This window comes from Girardinichthys multiradiatus, chromosome 22 (genome assembly GCF_021462225.1).
Source record: "Girardinichthys multiradiatus isolate DD_20200921_A chromosome 22, DD_fGirMul_XY1, whole genome shotgun sequence".
NCBI classification, from domain to species: Eukaryota; Metazoa; Chordata; class Actinopteri; order Cyprinodontiformes; family Goodeidae; genus Girardinichthys; species Girardinichthys multiradiatus.
The window spans coordinates 26,878,250-26,896,653 of record NC_061814.1 but is presented as its reverse complement, the minus strand read 5'-3'; the positions used below and the strand labels follow the sequence as shown (position 1 = coordinate 26,896,653).

The following is an 18,404-nucleotide window of genomic DNA, read 5'->3' as shown; positions in this document are numbered from 1 at the left end:
ACATTTTATATAGAAATCTGGTGGCCTCTGATAGAAAACTGAAAATAGTTGATCACTGGATCCTTAAATAGGACATTAATCTAAAACATAGGATGAGTCAACACAAAGATGGTTCACCAGAGAGAACGCTACACCTCCTTCTATGTCCTTCTCAGCTTCCATATATAGGAGAAATCTAAGTGCCGTCCTGATAATAAAATTTGTTTGCACTAATGTTTTATCAGCAGGGATACTAAAGGTTTTCCCTCTGTTGACTGTTTTAAAAACATTTCTTTTCTTGACATGGAATGATTTTCCCCCCACAGACTAAATGTAGTCCAATTAAAGGTTGGATTTCAGTGTGATTTGTTTCTATTTGAAAAAAACATCATTTGTTCACTTCTTTTTTTTATTTAGAATTCAAACAGCCTTGCCTGCATCTGCATATGTTAAATAATAGTCAAATCTTACTGACTTACTGTGGTGGAGTAGAGTAAATTCTGCCTTATTTCTCAAAACATAATACTGGTGCACAATCAAGTATTTGCTTCACTTTCAAGCAGAAAATCAGTCACTAGTTTATAACTCTACATCCAAATACTTTGGATTTACATTTTCAAACATACTCGATACATGTTGTGACAGTTTCTGCTTTCTTCTCTGCCTCCGTGTAGTCACACAGCATATCAGACATCTTTTGAACTAACACACATGATTGGATGCTATGTAGTCAGCAGCAACCACACTCACATTCACACACAGCTCTTGAAGCACATAAACACATGTCCCTCACGTTGATGTGAAGTGACCAGACCGAGCTGCCTGCGAACAGGCCATCAGACTGGACAGTGAACACCGGGCAACGCTATCTGACGTGACAGCACCGATTCCCCCTTCACAGCACACACAACACACACACACGAACACAGGAAAGCGAGGCTTAGGCCTGAGATCGAACATGACAGCAGAGATTGCTGCTTTCATTAACGTCTGACCCTTAACTCTCTTCTGTCCCTTCCTTTTTATGCCCCTCCCTGCATTTCAGTGTCTTCTCTCACTAACGTGATTGAAGATACGCCGTTCAGACAAGTCATGCCACATTTTCTACACGCGCACACACACACAAGCTCAAACAAAAGGACATGCATGCATACGTGCTTAAGTGTGTCAACACAGAGACACGCACTGAGACAAATCAAATCCATGTCAGGCGTTCAGGTGTAGATGGAAAGGGACTTGTGGTCACAGAGGCAGGCAGGGAGCAGGCAGGAGAGAGCACAGGCATGTGGGTGGTATGTGTCAGTGGGTGGTATGTGTCAGTGGGGTAACACCAGTCTGGGTCCACCATGTGTCTGACAGCACTGACCTTTTAGCCTGTCATTTTTCAGTTTGCTGTAAAGGTGTAGTCAGACATTTGTTTGAAAAATGTTTAAAGATATTTGAAATGTTAAAAAATTGTAGGTAGGTATTCTGTCAAAATAAGTAATATCCAGTAACTGTTTAGTTTGTCATATATAAACATAGGCAACAACCATTAAACATTAGTAGTTCTAGTAACTGTAGTTAGATGAGCTAAATTTATGAACAATTTGTAAGTTTTTATGTGTGTCGTGTTATATTATATTATATTATATTATATTATATTATATTATGTTATATTATATTATATTATATTATATTATATTATATTATATTATATTATATTATATTATATTATATTATATTTTATTATATTATCAATAAAAGATAAATATTAAAAGTTGCTAAAAATGATAACAAATTATACAGTCATATTCTATGAATTATAATATTATTGAAAAGTTTATTCATTTCAGTGACTCAATTCACTGAGTAAAACACATTATATAGAGTATTTACACACAGACTAATGTTTTAATGCATGTTTTTCTGTTTATTATGATGATTATTTGCTTACAGCTAATGAAAACAATACAATTGAGATAAGAATATTACATCAAACCAATAAAAAAGTTATTTTTATTGCAGAAATGTGGGCTTAATGAGCAGTATGTTTAATACCTGCAAAAAGGTCATTATTTTAGAAAGGTACTTTTAATCTGACAAGCCTCATTGAAACGCATATTCTAATTTATTGAATATTACTAGATAGATAGATAGATAGATAGATAGATAGATAGATAGATAGATAGATAGATAGATAGATAGATAGATAGATAGATAGATAGATAGATAGATAGATAGATAGATAGATAGATAGATAGATAGATAGATAGATAGATAGATAGATAGATAGATAGATAGATAGATAGATAGATAGATAGATAGATAGATAGATAGATAGATAGATAGATAGATAGATAGATAGATAGATAGATAGATAGATAGATAGATAGATAGATAGATAGATAGATAGATAGATAGATAGATAGATAGATAGATAGATAGATAGATAGATAGATAGATAGATAGATAGATAGATAGATAGATACTATCTATCTATCTATCTATCTATCTATCTATCTATCTATCTATCTAAGTGATTTAACTGTTTTGAAGGAGGTGAATAGTCATGTGGTGTAAATGTCAACATATGTAGAAGTCTGATTTTACTGAAGCTGGAAATGACAGCCAGTGACTGACTGACATGTTGCAAATCATTTAACGTGTGTATCTGAGAGTACACACATATGTTGAATCATCGAGTATGATGAGGTCACCCCAGTGCACAACTGTAGGACATTAGACATGCGACCTAAAGGAGGTCTCACCTTGTCGAAGCTGGATAACTTTTATGTCTTTTGAAACTGAGGTGCAGTCATTGCAGTAATATGGATGATCTAAAGTCTGTAACAGTGCATCATATCCATGCTTTGTAAAAGTCTTAAACATCATCACTTTATCCTCTGAAGAGCTTCAAAATGCAGTTCTTCAGTTGTTCAATGTTTTTTGTTTTGCTACCAGCTTTGCTTTTTCATGCATAAATGTGCTTTATAGTTTTCATAGCTGCTTGTCTGACCTTTAAAGAAGTACTGCCACGTATACACCCGCTCCCTCTGATCTTTTTATGCAGTGATCTTTACGCTGTAGCTTTAAATGGTAAAGGTGTGGCAAATGTTCACTTCTATTAGCATGGATAACACTGGAGGAAACCTCAGCGCACATACAGAGACCACAGAGACACACACACTCACATTCCTGCTTGCAATTACAGAGGATAAATGCTTACACATTCCTTAAAAAAACACAATCCACACACATACACATGCACGTTTGCCTACATACAGACATATGTGTGTGTATGCTTGCACGCCATTGTGCCATAGGTAAGGTCAAACCTACTTTGACAGTGCTGTTGTCAGCCTTCCAGGCATGTTTTTAAACAAGTGGTTCCCCCCTCGCTCTTTAACATATGCTGGGTAGCAGCCACATAGACACTCCAGCATATGCTGGCAAGCTTCTGTCAGTGCACTTTAACAGCGCCTTGGGGAAACTAAAGGTCAGAGACACACTCACACACAAAAGCACACACTGCTCCTGGCTACTTCTCTGTCTGGGATACTTGTGAATAGCAGCAATTTTAACATTACCACTGTTTGAGCATATTATGGGCTTTCCACACATACACGCACAAGCACACATATGTAAACAAACAGCAATGAGGCATGTGTGGGTTTTCTGCAGCTTTAGTTCTGCACATCAGACAAAAGGAATGGCTGTCACAATTCACCATAATTGTAGATTGAAAGATTTACTTTATGTATAACCAGAATATGAGAGCAATTGTGATGTTTTATGACTATCTCGGATAAAAATACGCACATTACCATAAATGTCCTCGTTATCAATCACTCCTGATGTCTGCTCTCCTCTGTTTGTTTCTCAGAGAGGTTCCAAGTGGTCATTAGAGGCAATGGTTTTCTCCATGCAAGAAACATCAATCAGGTCCTCTGCAGCTTCAAACTTAATGATACGCACACTGTGGGTGAGTTCTGCAAACATGGACATTCATTAGGCAGACTTATATATTCCGTGTGTAAGTCTGCTTTAAGTTTATACAGTGCCTTGAAAAAGCCCTCACTCCCCTTGAACTTTGTGTGGCATACTTTTGAATTCAGCCCCTTTATTCTTCATAACGCTAAATAAAATCCAGTCCAAACCATTGCCTGTGGGATAAAATGCACTCTACTAATCTGATTATGAAGGAGTGGCAAGAAGAAAATTATTGTTGAAAGTATCCATAAGAAGTCCTTTTTAAAGTTTGTCAAATGCAAGGGAGAAAGCAAACAAGTGACCAGAATTATACGTTCTGACCTACATGTTAAATGCTGCGTGTAAGGAAAAAATAACACCGCACCACCCTGATCACACCATCCTCATGATAAAACATGGTGGTGCCAGCATCATGCTGTGGGGATGCTTTTGCTCAGCATGGAAAGGGAAACTTGTCTAAGTGGATGGGAAGATGAATGGAGCTAAAAACAGGGCAATCCTTGAAGAGAACCTGTTAGAAGTTGCGAAAGACATGAGACTTGGGTGGACGTTTAACTTCCATCTGGAAAGCTATCCTAAACATACATCAAAAACTGAAATAGAATGGTTTACAATGGTGTGCAAAGTAAGTCCTCAGGGGCCGGGTATCCTGTATGTTTTAGTTCTTTCCCTGGTTCAACACACATGACCCATAATGGTTCATTAGCAGGCTTCTGCAGAACTTTATGACATCCCGAGGAGATAGTTGGACTATTTGATTCAGTTATGTTGGAAGAGACATCAAAAACTAGCAGGCCAACGGCCCTTGAGGACCAGAGCTGGATACCCATAGTTTTGATCAAATCATATTCATGTGTCATAATGGCCCAGTCAAAGTCCAGACCTTGATCCAAGAGACAATTTATGGCAAGACATAACAATTGCCCAATCTGACTGAGAATGACTTATTTTGACAAAAAAGGAATAGGCAAAATGTCTGGCTCTAGATGAGCAACGCTGGTAGAGACATATCCAAGTACCTTTTCAGCTGTCAATGCAAAAATAAGTAATAAGTAATTCAACAAGGTGTTGCCTAAGGGGAGCTGAATACATGCACACAATATTTTTCAGATTTTAAGTTGTAAATAAAAAAATAAAAATAAAGTAATGCCTCTACAGAGCCCATAAAGGGACACTGGAAGAAAAAAAAAACTTTCTTCTGTGCACCAGACACTGTTTCCAATCCATTGTGTAACTCAGAGTATTTCTTGCTACTTTTAAATTCCTGACCTAATTGTGCTATATTTCTCGTTTGGGCTGCAATACAATGACAGTGCTGCGTTGCTGCCACAGATCACCGTTTTGTTGTTTAAGAACATTTATAACGAATCTTGAAGTCCTGCGGTCTTTTCCGGCTTAAGGCGCACATAAAAGTATCTGGAAAGCACGAGAACGTTTGTTTATTTTTTTCTTCAGTGTCCCTTTACGGGCTCCGTTTGCCTCCTTTCTCTTCCATCTTAAATTGTGTTGGGCTATCAGGACAACAACAAAACATTCAACAAATTACATGAAAATTTCTTGGTGTAATGTAAGTAGATGTGGAAAAAGTTCAATGTTTCCAACACACTGTCCACATACAGATAGGATAGTAATAATATATTGCTCCATGCATTTGTATTCAGTCAGATTTTCATTGAATAAAGTGTTGTTTCATGGCTGCTGATTTTATTAAAAAGGTGGGAAAATAATTTGGCCGTTTTTTCTTATTGATCTTAATTGGTTTTTGGCATTGGTTATGTGTCCCCTCTCCTCTTGTTTGACAATGATAGCAGCATGGTGATAATCTTTACACAGAGATCCCAAGAAAATTGTTCATTTTGAAACAAGACAGGGTTTTTTTCAGAAATCTGAAGAGATATGTGGTGTCCAAAGAGCAAATCCTCATATCTGCCCTTTGTTGTGACAGAAAGCTACCTAATATAACACAAAATACCTAATATAATAATAATTAAAAAAAAACAATCAGGTTTGTTGGGAAGATGTTAAAACACACTAAACTGCATTTTTTAGATAGGGGGTTTTGCTCTTCAGCTGTTGGAAGTCACATATAGCTTGGTTAAATCATCAGATCTTAATGTGTGATTATGTCAGTAGATTTATTGTCAGATTTGACCAAATTCCCAAATTTTTACTCTAAATGCTTTTAAAGTAAGTAACTGCATAGAATGTTTGTTTTTTTTTTTTTTTTTAAACAGAGCCACAGTAGTTAATGCTCTCAAAGTAAGCACCATAGACATTTTGGGACTTGAGAAACCTTTGGGACAGACGATTGTTTAATGGCCTGGATCACTAGTCTCTAACAGTTTTGGCAAAGAGCTGTGGTCCCTTCAGAATACTGACCAACTTAACAGGCTCTGCAATGATTTTAAGAAGAAAACCCTTTCACAGGATGTAACAGTCGCTTGTATTATTGATTATTTAAGTCTGGATGCCTCTTAGACTTTGTGCATAGTTGAAATGTTGGTTTGCATTTCACAAGAAAGCAAATTTACTGTGTGGTTTTTCTTTTTTTATTGTGAAGATGAAAGACCCACTGGAATAGAGGATACGTTCCTGCTTTGTCCTGCTCCTGTCATAGAAGAAGTGGGGAGGTAAGCTGCATCTCCTTTTATGGTCCTGAAATTTACTAGCTGCACCACAAGTTTTGTGTGGACTCAGAAGACTTTTGTCCTTGAATAAATTAGGACCAAAGTCGCTGAGTGTCTGTGATCAATCAATGTTTGTCACTGCTAACGAAGCCAGACACCAATCACAAGGGGACAACAGGAGGAGAGCCCAGGAACACGAGTTAATGAGAGCCTGCTTGAGAGAATCGCGCAGATGTGTTTGGAGGTTCAATGCATTTAATTTCAGAGTGACAAAGTGTGAGCAGAGACAGCAGGCACTGGATAGTTCCCTCTGAGGGCTCCCAGCTTTGCTCCCGGTGATTCATCACAGCATTATCTTTTGGGAGAGACGGAGCGAAGCTTTTGGCGGAGCACAGAAGAGCTGGAGACCCAGCAGCCACAGCCTTCCTTTTACGGCTGCCCACAGTCTGGTGCATAATTATACATTTGGGCCCGCAGCCTCAGACACCTCCTAGTCATCCTCTGTCTTGTTTCTGTCACTCAGATTTCTACCACTGTTTGAATTTGTCTCGTCCCCCAGTAGGAATTGATAGCGAAATTATTCTCCTAGGCTGGGAGAAAATAATTTTTACTTGCACACTGCTACTAGATTTAAAAACCTGTAACTCTAATGTATATTTTACTTATAGGGTTTGGGAAAAGCTGCACAAAACTCAGGCAAATATATTCAAGTAGACATCTAGGTTGTTTAAATGATTTAGTAAATTTCTGCCTCATGGAGCTGCTTTCGCTGAGAGCATCATTACATGCTGCAGTAATGCCTAAAGGAAGCATCTATCCATGAAACAAAGGGCCCATCAGAGCAGAGTCAGCAGAGCTTAGGAGCCTGAGTGCTGCTAAAGAGGATGTCAGCTGTGACTGGCCAAAGGGCCCAGAGAGAAGGCCAACATCTGGCTGATGATTTTGAGATGTAGAGACACGTCATTCAGCGAGTGAGAAACTGTGCCGGTGATACAAAAGTAATTTCCTCACATACTGTTAAAAACTAAAATATTTTATTTCAGATGTAATCATTTATTCATATTTATATACACAGATTTTATTTAAAGGTTATGAATACTATTTTTAAACACTAATCCAGTGATGTCCACACCTTTTGCTACATGGGCTAAAACTGCCTAGTTTAAGGTACTCACCAGCTACAAAAATTGTGTTTTTGTAATGATTTGCAGGTGTTTGGGTTTTGTGTATTCCTTTAGGTTTTGTTTCTTACTGTTATATTTGCAAGATTTTCCTTTGGTAAGATTGTGTCCTTGGATTTCTGTTTAGTTCCAGTCATGTTTTAGTCACCTCTCCCTACTACTCTCAGACCACCTGCTCCATGCCCATCAGTGTTACTGTTTCCACCTGTGCCATGGTCTATATTTACTCTTTTGTTCAATTTACTTCGTGCTGGAGAATAGCTTGCCACGCCTGCTCATGGCCTCAACTGTTTGCCACGCCATGCCAGCTCATGTTCATGCCTAGATCTGCTACCTCCTGCCTACTATACAGTTTTGTTCAATTAAACCTTTTTTACTCACCGAGCTGCTTCTGCCTGCCTGTCTGCATTCTGGGATCCCACTGAAAGAAACACCTCATGACAATGCTTACCTTATTACACCAATGAAAGAATTGGTTTGATTTTGAATGTCACTGGATTTGTGAGGTCCTGTTTTCCATTAAATTAATATGAAACCAAAAAAAGTGGTTAATAAAAATAGGACCAATATGACCTGAATAACTAGAAATACTGTGGATTTTACCTAGTATTTCACATCAGTAAAAATTTAACCCTGAACCTTTTTAAAAAATGTGTCTATCTTGATGTGCAACATCTTGTGTGGTCTTGGGCCATGAGAAATCATCAAATGGCCCCTGTGCTCACTTTGGGCACCTCTGCGTTTATGCAACAAAACATCCATTAAAAAAATATTGTAGCTTTCTTTTGGGAGGACTAAAGTATCTCTTCTCCTGTTTAAGTTGTGCAAATATTTTTTTTCAGTGTTTTAAAATTCTAACTAAACAGTTGGATTTTTACATTTCATTGGTAGTTGACAAAATAGAAAAACCAACAGCATTATAATAAAGTGTTGGCTCAGCATCTGCTACCACAACTGGAGAAAAAAAAGAGGTGTTGTTGCCACATTCTGTAATTTAGCAAAGGTTGAGGCAATACTGGCTCCTCATTAATACAACAAGCTGCATTTTTTGTTTCTTAAACAGGTCCTCTAAAGTGTTGGTGGTCCCTCTGCAATCACAGTTATGTTATAACAGATTTAAGTGTATGAATATAAAGCATGATCTCATTTTCTTGGTATAGCCACACCTTGTGCAAATCTACAGGGGTTGGACAATGAAACTGAAACACCTGGTTTTAGACCACAATAATTTATTAGTATGGTGTAGGGCCTCCTTTTGCGGCCAATACAGCGTCAATTCGTCTTGGGAATGACATATACAAGTCCTGCACAGTGGTCAGAGGGATTTTAAGCCATTCTTCTTGCAGAATAGTGGCCAAGTCACTACGTGATACTGGTGGAGGAAAACGTTTCCTGACTCGCTCCTCCAAAACACCCCAAAGTGGCTCAATAATATTCAGATCTGGTAACTGTGCAGGCTATGGAAGATGTTCAACTTCACTTTCATGTTCATCAAACCAATCTTTCACCAGTCTTGCTGTGTGTATTGGTGCATTGTCATCCTGATACACGGCACCGCCTTCAGGATACAATGTTTGAACCATTGGATGCACATGGTCCTCAAGAATGGTTCGGTAGTCATTGGCAGTGACGCGCCCATCTAGTACAAGTATTGGGCCAAGGGAATGCCATGATATGGCAGCCCAAACCATCACTGATCCACCCCCATGCTTCACTCTGGGCATGCAACAGTCTGGGTGGTACGCTTCTTTGGGGCTTCTCCACACCGTAACTCTCCCGGATGTGGGGAAAACAGTAAAGGTGGACTCACCAGAGAACAATACATGTTTCACATTGTCCACAGCCCAAGATTTGCCCTCCTTGCACCATTGAAACCAACGTTTGGCATTGGCATGAGTGACCAAAGGTTTGGCTATAGCAGCCCGGCCGTGTATATTGACCCTGTGGAGCTCCCGACGGACGGTTCTGGTGGAAACAGGAGAGTTGAGGTGCACATTTAATTCTGCCGTGATTTGGGCAGCCGTGGTTTTATGTTTTTTGGATAAAATCCGGGTTAGCACCCGAACATCCCTTTCAGACAGCTTCCTCTTGCATCCACAGTTAATCCTGTTGGATGTGGTTCATCCTTCTTGGTGGTATGCTGACATTACCCTGGATACCGTGGCTCTTGATACATCACAAAGACTTGCTGTCTTGGTCACAGATGCGCCAGCAAGATGTGCACCAACAATTTGTCCTTTTTTGAACTCTGGTATGTCACCCATAATGTTGTGTGCATTTCAATATTTTGGGCAAAACTGTGCTCCTACCCTGCTAATTGAACCTTCACACTCTGCTCTTACTGGTGCAATGTGCAATCAATGAAGACTGGCTACCAGGCTGGTCCAATTTAGCCATGAAACCTCCCACACTAAAATGACAGGTGTTTCAGTTTCATTGTCCAACCCCTGTATGTCTTGGGACTTCATTCAGGTAACGGTTAAAATATTCCACTGAGGATGTGGCACTAATGGTTTAGGGGCGAAAGCGCACGACCATGTGCAGAGGCTAAAGTCCTCGAGGCGGCTGTCCCGGGTTCGAGTCCTGGATCTGGCGACATTTGCTGAGTGTCTCCCCCTCTCTCTACCCCTCTTTCCTGTCTGCCTACTGTCAAAGGAAAAATACAAAAATAAAGGCCACTAGTGCTGAAAACATATCTTAAAAAAAATATTCCACTGAGTAATAGAACAACAATAAAGGTGCTAATGGCTTGTATGTACATGAGTAAATATCCCTGTAATATCCAAAGTTAACAGTTATCATTTGTGCAACAGATGCCAGCATTCCTGCTAAGAAAGAACCCGCAACCTAATGTAATACATCAGAATCAATTTGTCACCCCATTGGGAAACAATTGATGTGGTATAAAGACAACATATCCCCCAGCATAAATTACTGGTGTAGAGCCAACATTGCCATTCTAACCACATTCCATTGCACTAGACTAATTACATTTCTTTAGTCATTGAGGCCTATAGTCACTCGTGTGTGCAGTACTGTCCTGTTTAAAACCACCCTCTACTGTCTTTATACTTATGCTTCCAATTTTGCTTTGACATTCGCCAGTTACCAAAGCTGATGCAGTGCATATCTTCTCATGGGAAGTTAATATTTCTGTACAGTGCTGAATAAGTAAATAAACTCAAACCTTGTGGGGGCTGGATTTTCCGTCTTTCTCTTTTAAAAAGGCCTTGAGTACCAGTTATTTCAGCTTTCTGTAGAATGTGAGTAATGCATCATCCTTCAATTGTTCCATCTACTGCAGTGGTTCACAAATCTTTTATAGCAAGTGACTACTAATGTTTTAAAGTACCTACGTGATATTTCTATAACAGGGCTTGGACTGTTTCCACATTATTGTGTTTTTTCAAAAATCCAGAAAATAAAAGAGAAAATATATATATTTTTTAACTTTTCCAAACTGCAGTTACAAAAACAGATCAAATACACAAAAAATGCAGAGAAAAGCCCTGTCAATTTATTGCCTATTAGCAATAAATTAGCACTTATTGCTAACAGCAGTAAGCTTGTTGTGCTCACTTACAGGTTAGCTGCTTTTAGCTTATATTGCTAACAGTAGTTAACTAGTTGAAAACAGCAAGTAGATTGTCCACTTGGAACAGGAACATGGTATATTTATTTGGTGTTATTCTAACACGTCAACATTTTCTTCAGTAATTATATGTCTAGTATTTTTATTGACATAAAATTCAGACCAGATGTTGGTAACAAGCCAAGGAATCCACACATACAAAGAAATCAAAGCAAATTAGTTCACAAATGAAGTTATGGGGAAAAAATAGAATAACACAGCGAGGACGTGTTAAGCATACTTGCAGACATCTTTTGGTAACTACCATTCAACTTCAATATGCATAACCTACTCTGTGGACTAATTTGTTTTTGATTTCTTTGTATGTGTATATAACTTGGGTTCTTACTGACATCTGGCGTGAATGTCATATTACTTGAAATATTACAAAGATATTGATTGGAAAAACATTGGTGTTTAAATATTTGATGTATCTTTCAAATGATTACAAACAAGTTAGATTCTTTGCAAGCAAACATAATGAAAATGGGGTGACTGAGGACTTATGTACTGTAGGAGCGCTTCACTCACCTTCTTTTTTTACCAAGAAGTAGCATTGTCGCATGTAATGAAGTCACTGAGGTCACTATTAGATAAATCTGTTTTGACTGGGAACCTTCCGGATGCATACCTCCCACCCTTCACTATCCTCCTCCTGCAAAATATACCCACACAAACTAGCACAGGGCAAAAATGTATACAGTGGGTGCATTGATGATTGATAGGTACTGAGATCTCTCTGTCAGAGTGGAGCTGATAGCATCAAGTCTGCCGCTTGCCTGAAAGGAGAACCCACCATGTGACAGAGTGGCCAGCCATACAGAGGGGGTAATTAGAAAGAATAGATTAGTGGCACCTATACCTCCAGTTTTTTCCTCCCAAGTCAATGTCTGCATGAGTTATAAACCACAGTCACCCAATGAGGAAGTGTAGAGTGTTCTCTTAAGGGAGGATTCAGGATTTTCTTTCTCCTACCATCCCCCACTCTCAATTTCCTCTCTCCTATCCACCCACCACCCTACAGTGACCTCAGTGTTATCAACCCCTCCTCAGATTTTAACCTACAGCTCAATGCCTCTGGTTGTTTCTGCCTCCAATAAAAACAAGTAGCTGTTCTATGCTGAAGTCCAACAGTCTGCCTCTTTGGTTTGTAGTATAACCTTCATGACTACAGTACCTTGCAAAAGCATTCGAACCACCTGAACTTTTTCACATTTTGTTATGTTACAGGCAACAAGTATTTTGTTGGGATTTTATGTGATAGACTAACAAAATTGTTAGGTGAAAAAGATTATGAATAACTAAGATCTGAAAAGTGCAAGGAGCAATAATACTCAGCCCTTTACACTGATAATCCTAAATAAAATCCAGTGCAATCAAACAGTTTTCACCTAATTACTGTAGTCCACATTTGTGTAATTTAACCTGAGTGTAAATACAGCTGTTCTGTGAAGGCTCAAAAGGTTTGTTAGAGAACATTGGAGAACAAACAGCATCCTGAAAACCCAGGAACACAGCAAATAAGTCAGGGATAAAGTTGCAGAGAAGGTTAAAACAGGGTTTTGTTAGCTTCAAACACCTTATAGGGGACTGTTCAGTCAGTCTGTAGAAACATAACAAGACATGGCCATCCGCCTAAACTGACAGGCTCCGCCAGGGAAACAATAATCAGAGAAGCAGCCAAAAGACCTCAGGTGACTTTGGATAACCTGCAGAGATCCACAACACACAGAGCTTTCTTTAATAGTTGAAAGAATGCCATAAGAGGTCCTTTTGCATTTTCCCACCTGCCATGTAAGAGGCACAGCAAACATATAGAAGATGGTTGTCAGGTCATATTGGACCTAAATTGAATTATATGGCCTAAATGCAAAATGCACCCTGATCACACCATCCCCAGTGAAACGTGGTAGTGGCAACATCATGCTGTGGGGGTGCTTCTCTTCAGCAGGGACAGGGAAGTTGGACAGAGCTGCTGGGAAGACGAATGAAGCTAAATACCTGTTAAAAGCTGCAAAAGACTTGAGGCAGGGATAGAGCTCTTTTGCAAAGAAGAATGGTTAGAAATTTATGTTTCTATGTGTGCAAAGCTGTTAGAGCTGTACCACAAAAGACTTGCAGCTGTGCTTGCAGCAGACGGTGGCTCAACATAGCATTGGGGGGACCTGAATAAAAATGCACACCATTTGTATTTGTAAAAAAAAAAATGTTGCTGCCATTTTGCCAACTATGCACAAGTTTGTGTTAATCCATCACATAAAATCTAAATAAATTACAAAAAAATGTGGTTGTTAATTGACAAAATGTGGAAAAGGGATATAAATATACTTGCAAGGCCCTATATATGTCTCGTCTCTTCCTCACATCTTTAACCCTATATGATTTTGGATTTACGTTTCATCAAACAAGAAAACTGCTTGTTGTTCTCCAGACTCCTGTCTCCACCCTGCCTATCTCGATGCATCATTACATTCTGGAGAATAAGAAGAAAGTTTATCCTTCAGTGGTTTCAACATTAGAGCTTTGGGTCTAATCCAAGGATGGAGATTCTTTTTGTGGGTGGAGAGCTCTTTAACCTCTCCATTTGCTTTAGCAGGGAGTTTTGTCAGCATATTTTTGTGCTTAAAAGGGCAGCAAGTACAAACCCATTAGATAGAGAAATGTAGCTGACACCCCAGGCGAGCCTCAACAGCTATAACTGTGTTTACACATGCAGACGCGTTTGAATGTTTTTAGATGAGATGATCAGAGATGTTTGTGTTTTTTAGGGAGATCTACCTGCAGGTGAGCATGAACGAAGGCCTCTCCTACATCACCAGCTCTGTTCACATCAGTACTACTGAATGTGTGAGTACAACCTGCATAGAAGCACAACTCATGTTAATATCTGTCTTTGGCATTGTGCCTTGTTAAACAAGCTTTCTTCCAAGTTCCTTCTCTCCTGCTTCTCTTATCTTCCCCTCTCTCCTCTGTTGTTTGTCATCAGAGGAGGCTGTGAGTACTTTTCATTTCCCCTCTTCTTTTAGTTTTGCTACAGTTGTTTGTTAGTTGAGTTCAATCATCATGCGTTCATTCTGTGTTTCTGTGTAGTTTGATGGCACCATCGTGCTGATTTCGCTGCTGGTTGTGTTCCTGCTCTTGGCTCTGCTGCTGATGTGGTGGTTCTGGCCTCTCTGCTGCACTGTGGTAAGTGTGAATGATCATCACACTGAATTACCAGTTTAGGATTTCTGAAAGCATTTCAGGCAGCTCTGCAGCCTCCAGCCTGGGGTCAGTTGATCAAACATTCATATTTATGCGGCGTGTTTTTTTTGTTATCAGGTAATCAAAGAACCTCCACCTCCCCCGCCTCCAGAGCCAGTAAGTTAGCATGTTCATGAACCTCAAAAGAATATTTCTGTATCTGATGTTTTTACAATTTTGCCAAGAATAAGTAGTGGTATAGTACTTTGAAGTCATTGAACAGTGCATTGAAAAAGCCTTTATATTCCTTGAGCTTTTGAACATTTTGTCACAACCACCATCCTTAAAACATTTATTTGGGTTTAATGTGAAAGATGAGCACAAAGTAACAAATAATTGTGAAGCGGAAGGAACACGATGAAAATCTGAATCATGTATTCAGTCTCCTTTTACAATGATACGTCTAAATAGAATCATGTGTAACAATGTGCCTTAAGAAGTCACCTAAGCAGTAAATAGGGTCCACTTATGTGTAATTTAATCTCAGTATGAATCCAGTTGTTCTCTGAAGGCCTCAGAGGTTTGTTAGACCAAGGAACACAGGAGACAGGCCAGGGATGTAGTTGTAGAGTACCCATCCACTAGCAGTGACTGGCCAGGCCAGAAAGGCTTTAATCAGAGAAGCAAACAAGTGGCCCGTCGTAACTCTGGAGGAGCTGCAGAGATACACAGCTCAGGTGAAAAGGGCTGTTGACAGGAAAACTATTAGTCCTGCACTCCACAGATATAGTCTTTATGGAAGCTCGGACTATTCTCTAAAGGAGTATGGGCAAACATTCAGTCTCTAGATGTTCCAAGCTGGTCAAAACTACCCCTAAGAGACTTGTGGCTGTAACTACGACAAACAAAAATGGTTCTACAAAGTATTGACTCAGGATTGCATAGAATGTTTTTTATTTTATTTTAGGGTAGGAGTAGAAGGGCCTGGACAAAAATGCATGTCTCACTTTACAGATGTGTATTTGTGAAAAATGTTGAAGTGCATGTATTACTTTCCTTCTGCTTAAAAACTATGCACTACTTTGTATCTACCTATTACATAAAATCATAATTAAATACACAGACATTTATAATTATCATATTAATAAGACAAAATATGAAAAACACTTTTGCAAGGTTCTGTACATGATTCAAAGTTGTAAGCTAAAGAATGAAAGACAGAAGGCAGAATCTCAATCAAGCTCTCTATCAAAGGATTCAGATGAGGATGATGGGATGCCTAAGAAGAGGTGGCCTACAGTGGACGCTTCATACTATGGTGGAAGAGGAGTGGGTGGCATCAAACGTATGGAGGTAAGATCCACACTCAGAGCTTCCTGTTTCCAGAATTCAAAACATCATGTACAGAGCGTTTGAGTTGCTTTTGCTTATAAATTCAAGGTACGATGGGGGGAAAAAGGATCGACCGAGGAAGGCGCCAAACTGGACAAGCCAAAAAATGCAATCGTGAAGATGCCGGAGCAGGAGTTTGAACCTTACGAGCCCAAGCCTCGAAAACCACCACGCCGTCCCCCACAGCAGAAGAAGTGGTACTCACCCATTAAGGTCAGTGTGTTGCAGTTACATAGTGCATTTTCATTTTGTTTTTGTCCATCTAACTTGTAACCTGATTTTCTGGACTTTCCAGGGGAAACTAGATGCACTGTGGGCTCTGTTCAGAAGAGGTTATGATCAAGTATCTCTAATGAGACCACAGGCTGGAGATCAGGTGAGCCTGCCTCTTAAACTCAGCTAAGCACACACAGGTGCTGTGTACAACACTGTAATTTAAGAATTCGGTGTAATTTTAAGGATCCTTCTCTTGGTAACAACCACCCAGGAGGCTTTTAATAGTAAGTTATATGATACACTGTGTTTTTTGTTGTTTAGCTGTGAATAACAGAACATCTTCGTCGATCTTTCTTACTTTTTTATAACAGCTGTTTCTGAGCCACATGTAGAGGTCAGTTCAGATTTTTCTCCACTCCTGCTTAGATTCATACTCAGTCAAAGAATTACCACTCGCCTTGTCAAAGCTGCGATTGTTCACACACAAAGACTTCGATTGTTTTGTGTGCCTTCCCCTGGAATTTCCTGCAAATAACAAGGTTTCAGTCAAGATCCCAAAAAAAAGGTTACACCTCCATCTCTTTCACTACTTTTACAAAACCTCGCAAAAGTATTCATATCTCTTGAACTTTGTCACATTGCAACCATAAACCTTAATAAATTTTATCTGGACTTTATGTGGTAGACCAACACAAAGTACTGCACAATTGAATAATTGTTTGAATAAAAATCTGACAAGTGTGGTATGTATTTACCTCCTTTTATTCTAATACCTCTAAACTGAATTCACACAGCAGACAGATCAGAGATAAAATAATTTAGAAATTTACAGCTGAGTTGGGTTATAAATTAATATCCCAGGTTTTGAACATCTGGAGCACTGTTCAATCTATTCACAAATCTACCAAGACATGGCCATCCATCTAACCTGACAGGCTGACAGAAGCAGCAACGAGGCCCATGGTAAATGTGGAGGAGCCCCAGAGATCTGCTGCTCAGGTGGAAGAATCTCCTAAAAGAGCAATTTTTAGTCATGCTTTCCAAACATTTGGCCTTTGTAGAAGAGTCGCAAAATTGTTAAGTAACTGAAAGTCATCAGAGGTTGAATGTGTAGTTTGTGAAAAGTCGCGTAGGGGACACACGTGGAAGACGGTCAGAGGAGACCAAAAGTGAACCTTTGACCCAACATGCAAAATGCTATATCTGGTGGAAAACCAACACCCCGAACACACCTTTCCCAAGTGTAGACATGGTGGTGTTAGAATGGGGATAGGGATGCTTTACTTCAGCAGGACTGGGTAGCTGGGTAGCAGAGGTGACAGAAAGATGGATTAAGCAGAGAGAAATCCTTGAAAAAAACAAGTTTGAGGCTGCAACGACTTGAGACTGGTGCAGGGGTTCAGAAGGACAACAAACCTAAACATACAGCTAGAGCTACAATGCAATGATCTAGCTCAAAGCATAATTATGTGTTAGAATGGCTAGTCAAAGTCCATACCTAAATTCAACTAAGAACCGGTGGCAAGATTTGTTAATTGATGTTTACACTTACTCTCCATCCAAACTGACTGACCTAAAGCTATTTTGTCAAAGAATGGCCATAAATGAACAAAATTCACATAGTTAGTAGAGACATAAGCAAAAGACTTGAAGCTATTTGTAGTGAAAAGAAGTATTGATTCAGGGTATTTGAATTTTAAATGCATGCAACAATTTTCAGATTTCTATTTGTAAAAGAAGTTGAAATCTATAGATCCAGTTAGGCAGTACTTTGTGTTGGTCTGTTACATAAAATCCTAATAAATTACACTGAGGTTTGTGGTTGTAGCATCAAAAAAACTGAAAATGTTTGAGGCTTTCAAATACAAAACAAAAAGATTTATTGTGTTTCAAACAGATTTCACTTTTTTAAATTTGTCATCACTGGCACTTGTGAGTCCTAAATCTTTCATTACTCAAAGAGTCAGAGAGAAGAATGATCTCTGTTTTCTAACCTTGACCCCATGAAGGGCATCCCATAACCCTGCAGTCATGCTTTCACCACCATACTGGTTGTCATGGTGAAACATCTGTACCGTTGTAAATGCCGCCATTGTCGCTTCACATATTACTTATTGATTTATGCTTTTGAATGGCATGATTCATCTTTACCACGTCTCAGTGTGTCAGTGTGTGTCTGCAGTATGTGAAGTCTATAAAACTGATTAACATTGGTGCTTCTAT

General features: G+C 39.1%; 1 protein-coding gene across 1 annotated transcript in view; it reads left to right on the top strand.

Moving 5' to 3' along the window:
- The window catches only part of antxr1d (ANTXR cell adhesion molecule 1d), a 40,139-nt gene that overhangs the window by 11,517 nt on the left and 10,218 nt on the right, over positions 1–18,404 (top strand). The window contains exons 9-16 of the mRNA XM_047351068.1: positions 3,845–3,943; positions 6,512–6,581; positions 14,159–14,237; positions 14,481–14,576; positions 14,712–14,750; positions 15,828–15,926; positions 16,014–16,178; positions 16,261–16,341. Of these exons, the coding sequence (XP_047207024.1) occupies positions 3,845–3,943; positions 6,512–6,581; positions 14,159–14,237; positions 14,481–14,576; positions 14,712–14,750; positions 15,828–15,926; positions 16,014–16,178; positions 16,261–16,341 (728 nt within the window). The remainder of the gene's footprint in view (positions 1–3,844; positions 3,944–6,511; positions 6,582–14,158; positions 14,238–14,480; positions 14,577–14,711; positions 14,751–15,827; positions 15,927–16,013; positions 16,179–16,260; positions 16,342–18,404) is intronic.